Below are 13,371 nucleotides of genomic sequence, written 5' to 3'. Positions count from 1 at the left end.
GGAGTTACTTTTCCATTTTCTATGACTTAAATTTCTTCTTTCCTGCTTTCAGCTTAAATTTTGATTATTTACTATTTTTATTCATTTCTTTAGCTTTTATGTTTATGTTTATTTTCTTTTTGTTCTGTATTTGAGTTTATTTTGGTAGGAAAAACTTTCAGACATAAGTCACTCAATTTCATAATACATTAGGGCTTTTTGACTAAGCAGTGCTGAATGTGTTCTAAGAAAATCCCTTAAGTTTTATTCTTATTGCTAGATAATATTCAAGATAAGCAAAAGGATTTAATTTGCTTTGTCTAGATAACTTTGTAGCATTCCTATGTCCATATTTTAGGGAACTTAATTTCTTTTTTATATTAAAGTAGCTAAAAAAACAATTATAATCATAAAAGCTTGGGTTTCAAAATTTTGGAAAACATTTTCTTAGTATGGCTGTCAACAATGAGAATTGGCACTTCATTGGTGATGTTCTTTTACCACTTTTCACCTGAGATTTTTTTCTTCACTTTTTGCCCAAGATTTTTTTCATTACTTTTCAGTTTGTAGGGTCCCAAAAATCTTAGTATGATTTTAAGCTATTATAGTTAGTGTATATTTCTGTGGAAATCTCAAATGTAAATTCTGAAGGGTTCTTTATTACCCTACTTACTAATTATTCATCATCATGCAGAGAGGACTTGAAGAATGGAGGGATAGTTACTTCACTGGCTAAAATGCCAATCTTTTTTATCTCTTATTGAATTGAAAATTTCTCCCTTATGAAAAATGAATAACTTTCATTTAGTGTTACACTCTTTCTAGCTGTGTACACTTTCAGAAAACTTAGAAGGAGACAAATGTTTTAGTTTTTAGGATTCTTTAAAAGAGATAATTTCATTTTTGGTTAAAAGTAATGTAATCCTGAAGATGACTTGAAAATTGTTTTTGCCAAACAGTACATGCTGCTAGGGAGATATGAGCACAGCATGGTAAACGGATAATTTTTTTCCCCTGTGAGGAGGTGCTAGTTCAGAATTCTCTGAAGACCTGGTAGTTCAAAATAGACATACCAATTACCAGAAGTATTTATTATATGACCACAGCTACATTACATTTTTTTAATCAGTAGATTTTTAGATTTCTTGCTAGATCAGAGTCTTGATAGGGTCTTCTGTGCAAAAGATGGTTTATAAAGTTCATTTTAGTACTTTTTTAAAAGTTACCCGAAATGGATTGATTGGTTTAGTAATACTGTCTATCAAAAAACTTGGCTTTGGTTTTCCTATATACACAGTTCCTAGAGATCATAATTCTATGAATCCAGGAACTTGGATCCATCGGATTCCAGGAGTTTGGAAATATTTTTATCATCTGATATAGTGTGTTCAAGGAATGCAAGTGATCAGAGTTGTGCCTTATGGCCACTTTAAATCTATTAAATAATAAGAGAAAAGTCTATTGACTTATTAGGCATTTTAAAATACTAGTATATAGGGCTATTTAGAGGGTAACTAGAGCAATTTATATTTCATGAAAATCCAAAAGTGTATTTGGATATTTGGGGCCTATACTTATGTACAATTTATTTTGGAACAGGATTAGGCAAGGAGATACAATGTTTCTTTGTTCACAACAATGGCAGAAATTAACATTTTTTTGGTTATGGTGACTATGTCATGGTAGAGGAAATAAATATGTGTTGTCTTACTCTGGGCAATTGGTTGTAAGAAGTTATTTGAGTTACTTTTGAGAGGAAGCTCCATATTTCTCCTTATGTAATAGGATTATATGTAGATTTTTCACTGCCTTCAGTCCACTTTGAATTGAGCCTTTTATTTCTTCTATCAGATCTTTACCAGAGTCCTATATTAATTTCTAAGAGCTGTCTCTTTTTTCCTTTGAGAGTACTCAGGAATTTATGAATTATGATTTCCATTAGGACTATAGAGTTTACAATGACTACATTTAATAAGTCAAACTTTAAAAAATAAAATCCAAAGAATATCTCTTATTTTTTCATCATGTAGCTTCACATTGCCCAGTGTAGGAGACTTTAGAAGGATAGGTAGTTGTGCATTAAAGGCTAACCTTCTTTCCAGATTTCCATACTTAATCTTTGCCAAGACCATTTGTAAGATATTTTAGTATCAATTGGAATTTGAATAGGGGAAAAACACTGATAACAGCCTTTTAGTATTTCTGTGTATCTTCAAGATACTCTGAGGTACCGGTTTTATACTGTGATTTGTTTTTAATTGTTTAAAGATACTAATGTTCAAATGTCTTGGCAAGTTATATGGAATCTGGCTATGTGGTTTATGTAACAATTATATTCATTCTCTTCGAGATTTCTGCACATTTCTTGACTTTTGACTATTTTTTCCTTTTTGAAATGACAATTGAAAACTATCAGAGCTATTTGGTGCCTGGATCACAGAATCTGATGCCTGTTGACACTTCATTTTTTTCTGTGATTCAGTTCTTAGTGCAGATAACATAACTTGGTAGTTAAGGCTGAATTCCTTCAAAGTGTAGGATGGGGATTTTTATTCAGTTTGATCAGTAGAGCAATCAGAAAATTTACAAGAACTTCTCACCTTGTATAAATAGTGAATTTTGTTGTTTGTTTTTTTTCCTGGCGAAAATAACCTAAACTTAATTACCTATTTTTTTGAGTTTCTTGTTAGAGATGGGTCATCTTGCTGAAAGAAAAGTTTTATTTGTAAAAAACATATCTTTAACAACATGACTCATCATGAATGGGAATACTCAAAAGCTAGTTTTTTTTTTTTTGTTGTTTAAATATCCTCAAATGCAATGTACTATTTCTACTTGGTGAGAATATCTTAGGAAAATTTCTGAGTGCTTTATTTTTTTATTTTTATTTTTTTTTAAAGCTGTGTTATTTTTTAGTTCTTCATGCTTTGGAAGTAACAGTTGAAGAGAGGTGAGGAAAGTTTGTGAAAATTGTGATCGTGATTAGCTGCCACCTGCCTGAGGTGTCTTCTGAGAGGAACTAACCTCTTTGTGGTGCTAGAGCAAGGTCACGGGAAAAAAAAAAAAGAAACAGGTAATCATTTTATTCCTTGTCTGAAAAAGTTCTGTTTTCAAATTAAGAAATGCACATTGTGGAAGTTCATAACAACAAATGTCTGAAGAAATTTTTTTTATTTTCCTAACAGAAACTAGTAAAGTGGACTATGTCCTTTTTCAAGCTGCCACAGCAATAATGGAAGCAGTTGTTCGAGAATGGATTCTTTTAGAAAAAAGTAGCATTGAGTCCCTGCGAACATTCCTTTTAACCTATGTCTTACAAAGGCCTAAGTAAGTACATAAAAGAAACGCTAGTAAAATGTCTTTTGCAATCTTACATGCCTTTGAGAGTATATTTTTGTTTAAAATATTAACCATTGTGTTCCCTGTTAAAAATATAATCTCCTTGAGGGCAGGAACCATCTTAATTTTGTTGCATTTGGAGACCATGGGCAAGTCACTTAACCTCTATTTGCTTCAGTGCTTCATCTGTAAAATGTTGATAGTACTCACTTCTCAAGGTTCTTGTGAATATTGAATAAGATGAAGTGTGTGATGTGCTTTGCACATCTTAAAGCACTAGCATTATGTGTTAAGTGGTTGTTGGGTTAGAAAACCTTTTAAATTTCATTTTGGAACAATGGCTTTTAAAATGTTCAGAATTTTATTTTTAAATATAGTTTGTATTTTATTTTTTAAAAATAATTTCCCACAGTTACATAATTCATGTTCCTTCCCTACCCTCTTTCCTACCCCACCCTCCCAGAGTTGACAAACAATTCCACTGAGTTATATATGTATTATCTCCCAGAACCTATTTCCATATTATTCATTTTTTTAATAGAACATTCTTTTAAAACCAAAACCACAGATCATATACCTAAGTAAACGATCATATGTTTTCATCTGCGTTTCTACTCCCACAGTTCTTTCTCTGGATGTGAATAGCATTCTTTATCATAAGTTCCCTCAGAACTTGTCCTGGATCATTGCATTGCTATTAGTGACAAAGTCTATTATATTTGATTGTCTCACAGTGTTTCAGTTACTTTGTTTGTACATTGTTTTCCTGGTTCTGCTCATTTCACTCCACATCAGTTCATGGAGGTCTTTCCAGCTCATCATTCTCATCAGTCCATCACCATCATATACCACAATTTGTTTAGCCATTCCCCAATCAAGGGACAACCCCATATTTTCTAATTTTTTGCCACCACAAAAAAATGAAGCTATTTTATACTTTTGTATAAACAGGTCCATCCCCAATTTTTTAATCTTTTTTGGGGTACACACATACTAGTGATATTGCTGGATCAAAGGGCAGGCATTCTTTTAAATCCCTCTGAGTATAATTCCAAATTGCCTTGCAGAATGATTGGATCAATTCACAATTCTGCTATCAATGCATTAGTGTCCCAGTTTTGCCACAGTCCTCTCTAGTGTCTATTATTTTCCTTTACTATCATATTGGCCAATCTGCTACATGTGAGGTGGTGCCTGCAAGTTGTTTTGATTTGCATTTCTCTAATCAGGAGGGATTTAGACCACTTTTTCATGTGATTATTGATAGTTTTGATTTCTTAATCTGATAACTGCCTGTTCATATCCCTTGACCATTTCTCAGTTGGAGAATGGCTTGATTCTTCTATATTTGACTTAGTCCCTTATATATTTGAGAAAGTAAGACCTTTGCCAGAGAGTTTTGTTATAAAAATGTTTTCCCAGTTTGTTGCCTTCCTTCTAATTTTGGTTGCATTGGTTTTGTTTGTACGAGCCCTTTTTAATTTAATATAATAAAAATTATTCATTTTACATCTTATGAGCCCTTTTAAATTTAATATAATAAAAATTATTCATTTTACATCTTGTAATGTTTTCTATCTCTTAGTTGCTCTTAAATTCTTCCCTTCCCCATAGATCTGACAGGTATACTATTTTACATTCACCTAATTTACTTATAATATCATTTTATATTTAAGTTATGTGCCCATTTTGAATTTATCATGGTTTAGGGGGTGATATATTGATCAAAATGTAATTTTTGCAAATGTTTAGAATTTCAAAAGCAAAAAATATTTGAAGGAAAGAAAATTAAGAACAGTTTTAATTTTTAGAAATCCCAACAGAATACTAAATACTTTCAAGAACAGCTAATTTTATGATTTATATATTTATATTTAGCATGATTTTTTTATTTTAATAACATGCTATTTTTCAGGTATAAACTTATGAATGGATATTAATCTTTAAAATAAAGAGGAAAATTGCCATGTAAAATTAGTCAAAAGTTGTCATTTCCAGAAGGGTTCTTTTTGCTGCCATTTCCCATACTCTATAGAACTCTTTGTGATTTAAATAAGTAGAAATTCTATGTGAGAAAGAATATTAAATATGAAATTATGTATTAAGAATGTTTTATGTGAAGTAATTTTGGGGGAAATTATAAATTATATAAGTTACAGAAAGGTCTAATATCACTCCTTTTTACCCTAAATTTTTCCAACCTTTCCTTCAAACTTTATTAATGTGACATGGATTTATTGGTTCCATCAGTATATTCTAAATTCATAAATACTCTATGATCGCATTAATTACATATTTAATAATGTAAAAAACAAAATCTCAGTGAGAGGGACCCCAGTCCAATCCAGACCTGAATAAGACTCCCTTCTATAGTATACCTTACAATTGTTGCATAGCTTTTGCTTTTAAAATCTTCAGGTAGAGGGAACCCTACTGCCTCCTGAGGTAGCCTATTATTTTTTTTTTAATCTCTTCTTCTGACCATTTTCTCTATCTCAAGCATAACTTTACTTCTTTTACAATTTTTATCTATGGCTTCTTATAAATACCATTGATTTCAATGCAGAAGTGTGATAGTAAGGGCTAGGCAATGGGAGTTAAATGACTTGCCCATGATCACACAACTAGGAAATGTCTGAGGCCATATCTGGGCCCAGATCCTCCCAACTGTGCTACTTAGCGACTTCTGATGTGGTGTGATGCAGGCAGAAAATACAGTAGAACCATAACTTCCTCATACCTGAGTATCTTCCTCTCTAAATGCAGCCCAACTGTTATCTTTAATTTGTTTATTTTTTATTCAAAACATTGCTGATTCATGAAACCTGCAGACTTTTGTAGCACTCAGATCTTTTTCAAACAAGCTGCTGTCTAGATGCCTCCCCTATCTTCTTTGGAATTGATTTTTAACCTACTTCTAAAACTGTATCTATCTCTATTAAATTTCATGTTTTTGTTATATTTGAACTCAGTGTTTTAACCTGCCCAAACCCTTTTGAATCCATACAATCATCTAATATATATTGGTTATTTCTTCTTTATGCCATCCTCATCTTAATTGACATTCTATAGATGTATCAGTTGGATAAAGATCCCAATCATTGATATATTGCTAAACAAGTCTATAAACTTCCTTTCTGTTTGACATAAAATCAGTAATAATCTTTCTTCAAATCTAATTCTTCAGCCAGTTCTGAATCCTTCTAATTGTACTATCCTCTAGCTAATTTCTCTCTTTGTCAAGTATGATGTACTTTGTCACATCCTTTTTAAAATATAGTATTTTCTGACTGTTGTTCTAATAACCCCTAGAAGGAATAAGGTTAATCTGGCACAATATTTGACTTTTTTTTTCTTTTTTGAAATAATGTTATATTGATGCCCCACTTCTTTTTCTTTTCTTTTCTTTTCTTTTCTTTTCTTTTCTTTTCTTTTCTTTTCTTTTCTTTTCTTTTCTTTTCTTTTCTTTTCTTTTCTTTTCTTTTCTTTTCTTTTCTTTTCTTTTCTTTTCTTTTCTTTTCAAACCCTTACCTTCGGTCTTGGAGTCAATACTGTATATTGGCTCCAAGGCAGAAAAGTGGTAAGGGCTAGGCAATGGGGGTCAAGTGACTTGCCCAGGGTCACACAGCTGGAAAGTGTCTGAGGCTAGATTTGAACCTAGGACCTCCCATCTCTAGGCCTGACTCTCAATCCACTGAGCTACCCAGCTGCCCCCTCTACTTTTTTCTTACAGTGCAGTCCTTAAAAAAATTTTTTTTAAACCCTTACCTTTCATCTTAATAAAATCAATGTTGTGTATTGGTTCCAAGGCAGAAGAGCAGGCGGTAAGGGCTAGTTAATAGGGTTTAAGTAATTTGCCCAGGGTCACACAGCTAGGAAGTATCTGAGGCCAGATTTGAACCTAGCACTTCATGTCTCTAGGCCTGGATGGCTCTCAGTCCACTGAGCCACCCAGCTGCCCCTTACAGTACAGTCATTTTTAGGTATCTCCTCACCCATTGAAATCCTGTATTGTAGCAAAATTTTAAAAACCAAATCACAAAATTACCACATAATATATTTAACATTCATCAATGTAACATGAGCTGTTCTTGATAAATCCATTGACTCATTGTGACCATTACTTTCTTTAAAGTCCCTCACTTTAATATGTAATAGAATTTTTATCATAATCAAGAACACTGACCTATAATTTGTATGTACCAGTTTATTCTCTGTTTTTTTTGACAATTACGATATTTACCTTTCTCCTCTCTTGTACCTTTCTTGTTTTTCATGATTTTTCAGAGATCATTGACAGTGACTAAGCAATCACATCTTGTTCTTTCAGTACCATATTTCAGCTGGCCATATTGATGATGACTGATATATATATATTATTTCAGTAGTAGTTTGGTGCTCTTTTACAATCTACCCATCTTAGGTTTCAATTTTTTTATTAGCCATTTTTGTTTTATCCTTTCCAGTCAAAAGATAGTTCTCAGCAGCAAAAATAGACAAAATAAGCGTTTGGCTACTCTGTCTTCTCTTTGTCATCAAGTACATAGTCTCATCTACCTAGAGCAGTGGTCTTATCTCTTATTTAATCCTCGTCTTTTCCTCATTTTAGTTATCCTTTACTGCAAAAAGACTGAAATATTACCGTAGCCTTCTCCTATAGCCTTAAATTCATTGAATTTTAATACAGCTATTTTTACAAGGCTTTGCCACACTTATTGTCAACTCTTGCTTCCATTTTCTGCACTTTAAACTTGATATTAATTAGTGTACTGTCTTTTTACACATGACTATGCTACTACTGATTTTCCATCAGTTGTTGTTTTGGAGTTTTTTTGAATTGAGTCAAACCAAACTTGAGTTGTTCTTGTTGTGGCAATGTGATTGCCAGCTTCAGCTTTTCTATATTCATCTGCTTAATCTTTTAGGATGCTGTTTTACCCTTCATATTTCCATTTAGCCATTTTCCCAAACCCTGACATTTTGCCATATTCTTTTGATTTAAAAAATAATGCTAACAGGAATTTAGGCAAGTTATATAATTTTTTGTAAATTGTAAAAATTGTAAAATTACAATTAGACAAAGTCATCTCAAATTGTTGAAGAATTATTGCTAAATTTTAAAAAATAGACTGTAAGATATGTATTTTTCTGAATTTTACTAAAATTTGGTTGCTTTTTTCTATTCCTTCCTAGCAAAATGCCTTTTGATTCATTACCTGATATTGCATTCAAGAAAATGTTATGTATCCATACATAACAACAAAGCTGGGAAAATTCCTTTGTACCCAGAAAAAGATGTTCCAAACTGCATTTTTGTGTAAAAATTTCCCCTCTCTTCTAGAGACTTTAGAACAGGGATCTCTAAACTTTTTACACAGGGGGCCAGTTCACTGTCCCTCAGACCATTGGAGGGCCAGACTATAAAAATCTTATGCTACCCCTAACCGGGCAGCAGTATACAGTGTGGAATCCCCTCCCCCAGATAGCCGCTCACCATGCCTTGTTCTAAGGTGCCACACAAAGGATTATGTCACTGGAAGCGTGGTGGGGGCTGGATACATGGCTGGGGGGGGGTGCAGTTTGGGGACCCCTGCTTTAGAACTTTAGAGTCAGTCTAGAGTCCTTCAGATCCTTAAGGAAAATGAATATAAGTGAATGTGGGACCAGTTGTCCTATGTTCAGTTTTTTAAAAAAATTCCAAATTATCATCCCAGCCCTTTTAAAACTAATTTCTTTTTCTGAAGCTGTTTGGAGTTTATCCAAATCAGCTTTAGATAATTCAGTTATTGACTAAACACATATACTGTTGTGCAGTTTAAAGGGATAGTAATTTTAAATTGTTAACATTTCTGCCCTATATTTTATCTGTGTTTTCTAGTAGTTAGTTCATTTCCTCCCCTAAAGAACAAAAGTTTAGTCAGTTAACTGATATTCTTGGCTTTTATTTCATGGTTGTAATTAGTTGAAAGGAAGGCTTTCTGGGACAGAGATAAGAGGGGATGAGTACTGTGTCTTAGTGTCCAACAAGAGGAAGTATATATTATAGTTTTCATTTTTTAAGAAAGGAATTTTATTTTTGTGCCCTTGAACTAGAATGGCACCTTGAGTATCCCTGTATGGAATGCCATAGTCTCATGTCATTGAACGAACTCACAGTTCTTTTTCCTGGACTGAAGAACCTGAGCACTTGAGAACATGGTTGCTTGTTCCTATAATCTGGAATTTTGTTTTGTTTTTAAATAAAATGAATTTTTGGATAGTGAAACTAAAATTTTTTTAACTGATGTTAATTTGTGTAATATGCTTACTTGTAGAATAATTAACCTGTTTTAAATGTTTACTTCCACATATTTCAAAAGTGGGAAAACACTTGGAAATGACATTATAAAAAATACAATAATAGAATTTGGATTTTTGTTTCTATGCTATGCCTTGAACTGTCTAGGTGAATTGTAGCATGATACCTTAATTTGCCATTGTGCATTGAAGGCAAATGAATTTAAATTCTGCTTTTGTTTTGTTTCTTAACACTTTTCAGAGTTAGACCTGGCACTTGGATTCCCCAGTCCAAGAGTATCTGCCAGAAAGTTCAAAAGGCATTTAGTTCTTACTATGTGTTCACTTTCCCATTTAAAAAAGTTATGACATTTGAATATTTCCTCTTTGCTGTTTCTGCTTTCTTTTAGCAATATCAGCACTATTGCCTTTTATTTTTAAATGAACCCCTCTTCATTCTATAAGTAGTATTTTAAGTTACTGCACTTGTTAGGAAATAAAGTATTCTTTTGTAGTGGATTTAGGTAACTGGTTTGTTGAACGATTTGTGTTTTACAGCCTTCAGAAGTATGTTCGGGAGCAGATTCTGTTAGCAGTAGCAGTAATAGTAAAACGAGGATCATTAGATAAATCAATCGACTGCAAAAGCATTTTCCATGAAGTCAGCCAGTTGATAAGCAGTGGTAATCCTACAGTGGTAAGTGTGTTAAATATATAATAAATATAGCTCAGATACATTTGTATTATTGTTTTGCCATATGTTAAATACTTTAAGATTTATTGTGTACAATCAACAATAGTGGCTTTTTGAATCTGTTCTGAATTTTGTAAAACTATGCTATAAAAACTATTATGCAAAAAAATGCTGTCGCATTTATTTTCATGTTACAATTTCTAGTCACTTTTTTGTTAGGCTTATGAGTATTTCTTTGCCCTTTTATTGGTTTCTTTATTTCTGAAGTATTTGCTTCCCTTTTTTTTGCTTCTTTGTGATCTATAGGAAATATTTTTTTATCTCACTTTTTGTATTTGTTATATGATTATATTGCCCATTTGTAAAACATATTTTGTAATACATATTCTGTGCTTTATGTGCTTATGTATGTAATATATTTAATATATATATTCTATACTTTAAAAATGTGTATTGATTTTGTTTTGATATAGTAGCTACATCCCAGCACCTACACATAACGCATCCCTAACCCATCCATGCCCCAAAGCACAATCATTTAAGAGTTAGATAAAACCACCTAAAAAAGTAATTGTGATGAATATTTATCATTATCCACTTTTAGAGTTTACAGTTTAACTGAAAGCAAGGGAAGAAATGTGCTTCAATAATTAACTAATGTTGCCTGTTATTATTTGACTTGAGTTTTGCTCTATTATTTAATATTGTCTTTATTTTCATTTTTCTGTTTAAATTATGCTTGATAAATATAAGTTTAGGATAATGTGTTATTTTTCATTTCCACATGAATTCTTACCATAAGAGTAATTCTTAATATTTTTGGAATTAATACTCCTTATTTAGTGGTTTTAAAAAAAATTGACAACTTCTGCCTTTTTTCCTTACCAAAAAAAAGAAGAAAGGGAAAAAAGTGGGGGGCTGGGGAGACTGGTTATAACACTGTTTTCTAAAGTAAGCAGACATACATTTTATGTTTAGATTTTCACAACATGTTTTGGTAAGTAGAGACACCTTAGAATCTTTCCTGGAAAATTCCAAATAAAATAGAATACTCTAGTTTTGGTAGACAGCCCATGATGGCATACAGTACCCCATAAAGGAAACTAGAATCATGAATCACTGATTCTTTTTTTTTTTGGTATATATCTCATAAATAGTTGACACATTACTTAACATTTTAAAAGCAAATAGACTAGTTATATACATTTTTTCCCATTATTAATCCTCATTTTTTCAATAATACTAGATTTTTTGACCTGATCATTTTATCTTTCAATGTCCATTGAATAGACCACAACAATCTCAGTTTAGGCAGCTAGGTAGTACAGTGATTAGAGAATTGGGCCTAGAGTCAGGAGGACCTGAGTTCAAATTTGACCTCAGACACTATCTGTGTGACCCTGGACAAGTCACTTAAATCTGTTTGCCTCAGTTTCCTTATTTGTAATGTGAGCTGGAGAAGGAAAGCTGGCAAACTACTTAAGTATCTTTGCCAAGAAAACACCAAATGGGATCATGAAGAGTCAAACACAACTAAAATGACTAAACAAAATTCTCACTATATTTAGTGAAGTTTAATAGTTATAAATTATATTTCAAGATAGAATTGAGGTGAGCTTATGAAAGCTTTATTTACTTTAGAGAAATGGAGATATACTATGATAATTGTTTATGATTTTCCTGATAGCTGTGCATCTGTTTTGTATCAGATGTCCTAAATTGGTCAGTCAAGTACTGATCTCCTTTTGTATTTCAAGCATTTTGAACAATGGTTGTCTACTGTTCATATGAAAAATTTTGTGAAGACAGGTGTATTTTAAGATTACCTATGCTTAAAGTGAGAAATTCATTTCAGAGTAGTTTGGTTCTTCAAATTTTCTTTGTGATTCACAGTGAAAAGTATTAAAAGCCCATCTAGCAGTCTCTCAAAGCCAAGGGTCCTTCTCTGTCTAGATGGGATGGCTTAGACCAATAATGAGGTGGGAGACAAACTCAGTGCTTAGACCTTTGTGCTTAGGCATCACCAAGTTGTTCTACCAGGCACAAAGCTTGTATTTATTATATTGTTTCAGTGAGTACCTGCTCTTTTCTGGCACACAATTATATTTCAACATACATGATCTTTTACAGATAATTGAATGTGTCACACATTAACAAATCACTTAAGCAACATTCTGTGATCATTTACCATGTTGCTACAACAGAAATATTCGTGATGGAGATGAATGATATAGACAGGGTGATGTTGAGGTTAGTTCCCTCTGACCTGTGGAATGATCAGCTAGGAAAATCATTGTTGCTTTTGATTAGCTTTTACAATCAATCATAATTACTTAGGAGATGGGTAACAACATTTCGTAGGCACAGCGTTAAAGGGTAACTTAAGGCAGACCAGAATTAGGAATTTATCTCAATTTCCAAGTTACATTTTTCTTGTGTTGTATAACAACACCTTAATGATGTTGGCTGATTATTGTCCACAAACAGATTCAATGGAAAGTGTCAGTAGCTTGTGCTTTAGAGGGGTGTGGTACTTGTGTGTTTGGCTAACAAATGGGTGTGGAGCCTCTGAATGTACCTCTGATAAGAGAGAAAGGAGGGGATAGTGGGTAATCATCTTTAGATTTTAATTCTGTGAATATGATTTTTGGGGTACTATTGTAGGAGGATTAAAGTGGGCCATATGTGTGTTAACCCTGTAAGTATTTGCTCTTATATTATTTCATCTGTATTGTTAAGGTAAATTTAGGGGTTGAGACTGAATATAAATTTAGTTGGTCGCCAGGGATTTACATTCTAAATCCCAATGAAATACTCAAGTCCGAATGGAATTTATGGTGGTTTATTTATAATAGAAGGAAGAAATTAAGAATGAGAGAGAGGAAAAGGGGAATTGAATTGCTCCAGCCTGGGCTGAGCCAGGCAGGAGTTCAGAGGCCTTGGACAAGGGGCCTCTCCAGAAGCCAAGGGAAAAGAGAGTCAGCCTTATCACTCACCACTGTCTCAAGGAAAGCATTCTGAGGTCTCATGCTGAGCTCCTCCAGGGTCGAGTTCCAGAGCCAAGATGAGCCAAGACCGCCAAG

At 32.9% G+C, this 13,371-nt stretch overlaps 1 protein-coding gene across 1 annotated transcript in view; it reads left to right on the top strand.

Moving 5' to 3' along the window:
* XPO4 (exportin 4) overlaps positions 1 to 13,371 on the top strand; it is a 160,366-nt gene that overhangs the window by 25,699 nt on the left and 121,296 nt on the right. Inside the window, exons 3-4 of the mRNA XM_001366403.4 lie at positions 3,165 to 3,306; positions 10,153 to 10,291. Of these exons, the coding sequence (XP_001366440.1) occupies positions 3,165 to 3,306; positions 10,153 to 10,291 (281 nt within the window). The remainder of the gene's footprint in view (positions 1 to 3,164; positions 3,307 to 10,152; positions 10,292 to 13,371) is intronic.

Source organism: Monodelphis domestica, chromosome 4, assembly GCF_027887165.1.
Source record: "Monodelphis domestica isolate mMonDom1 chromosome 4, mMonDom1.pri, whole genome shotgun sequence".
Classification (NCBI taxonomy): Eukaryota; Metazoa; Chordata; class Mammalia; order Didelphimorphia; family Didelphidae; genus Monodelphis; species Monodelphis domestica.
This window is presented reverse-complemented; position numbering and strand designations above follow the sequence as displayed.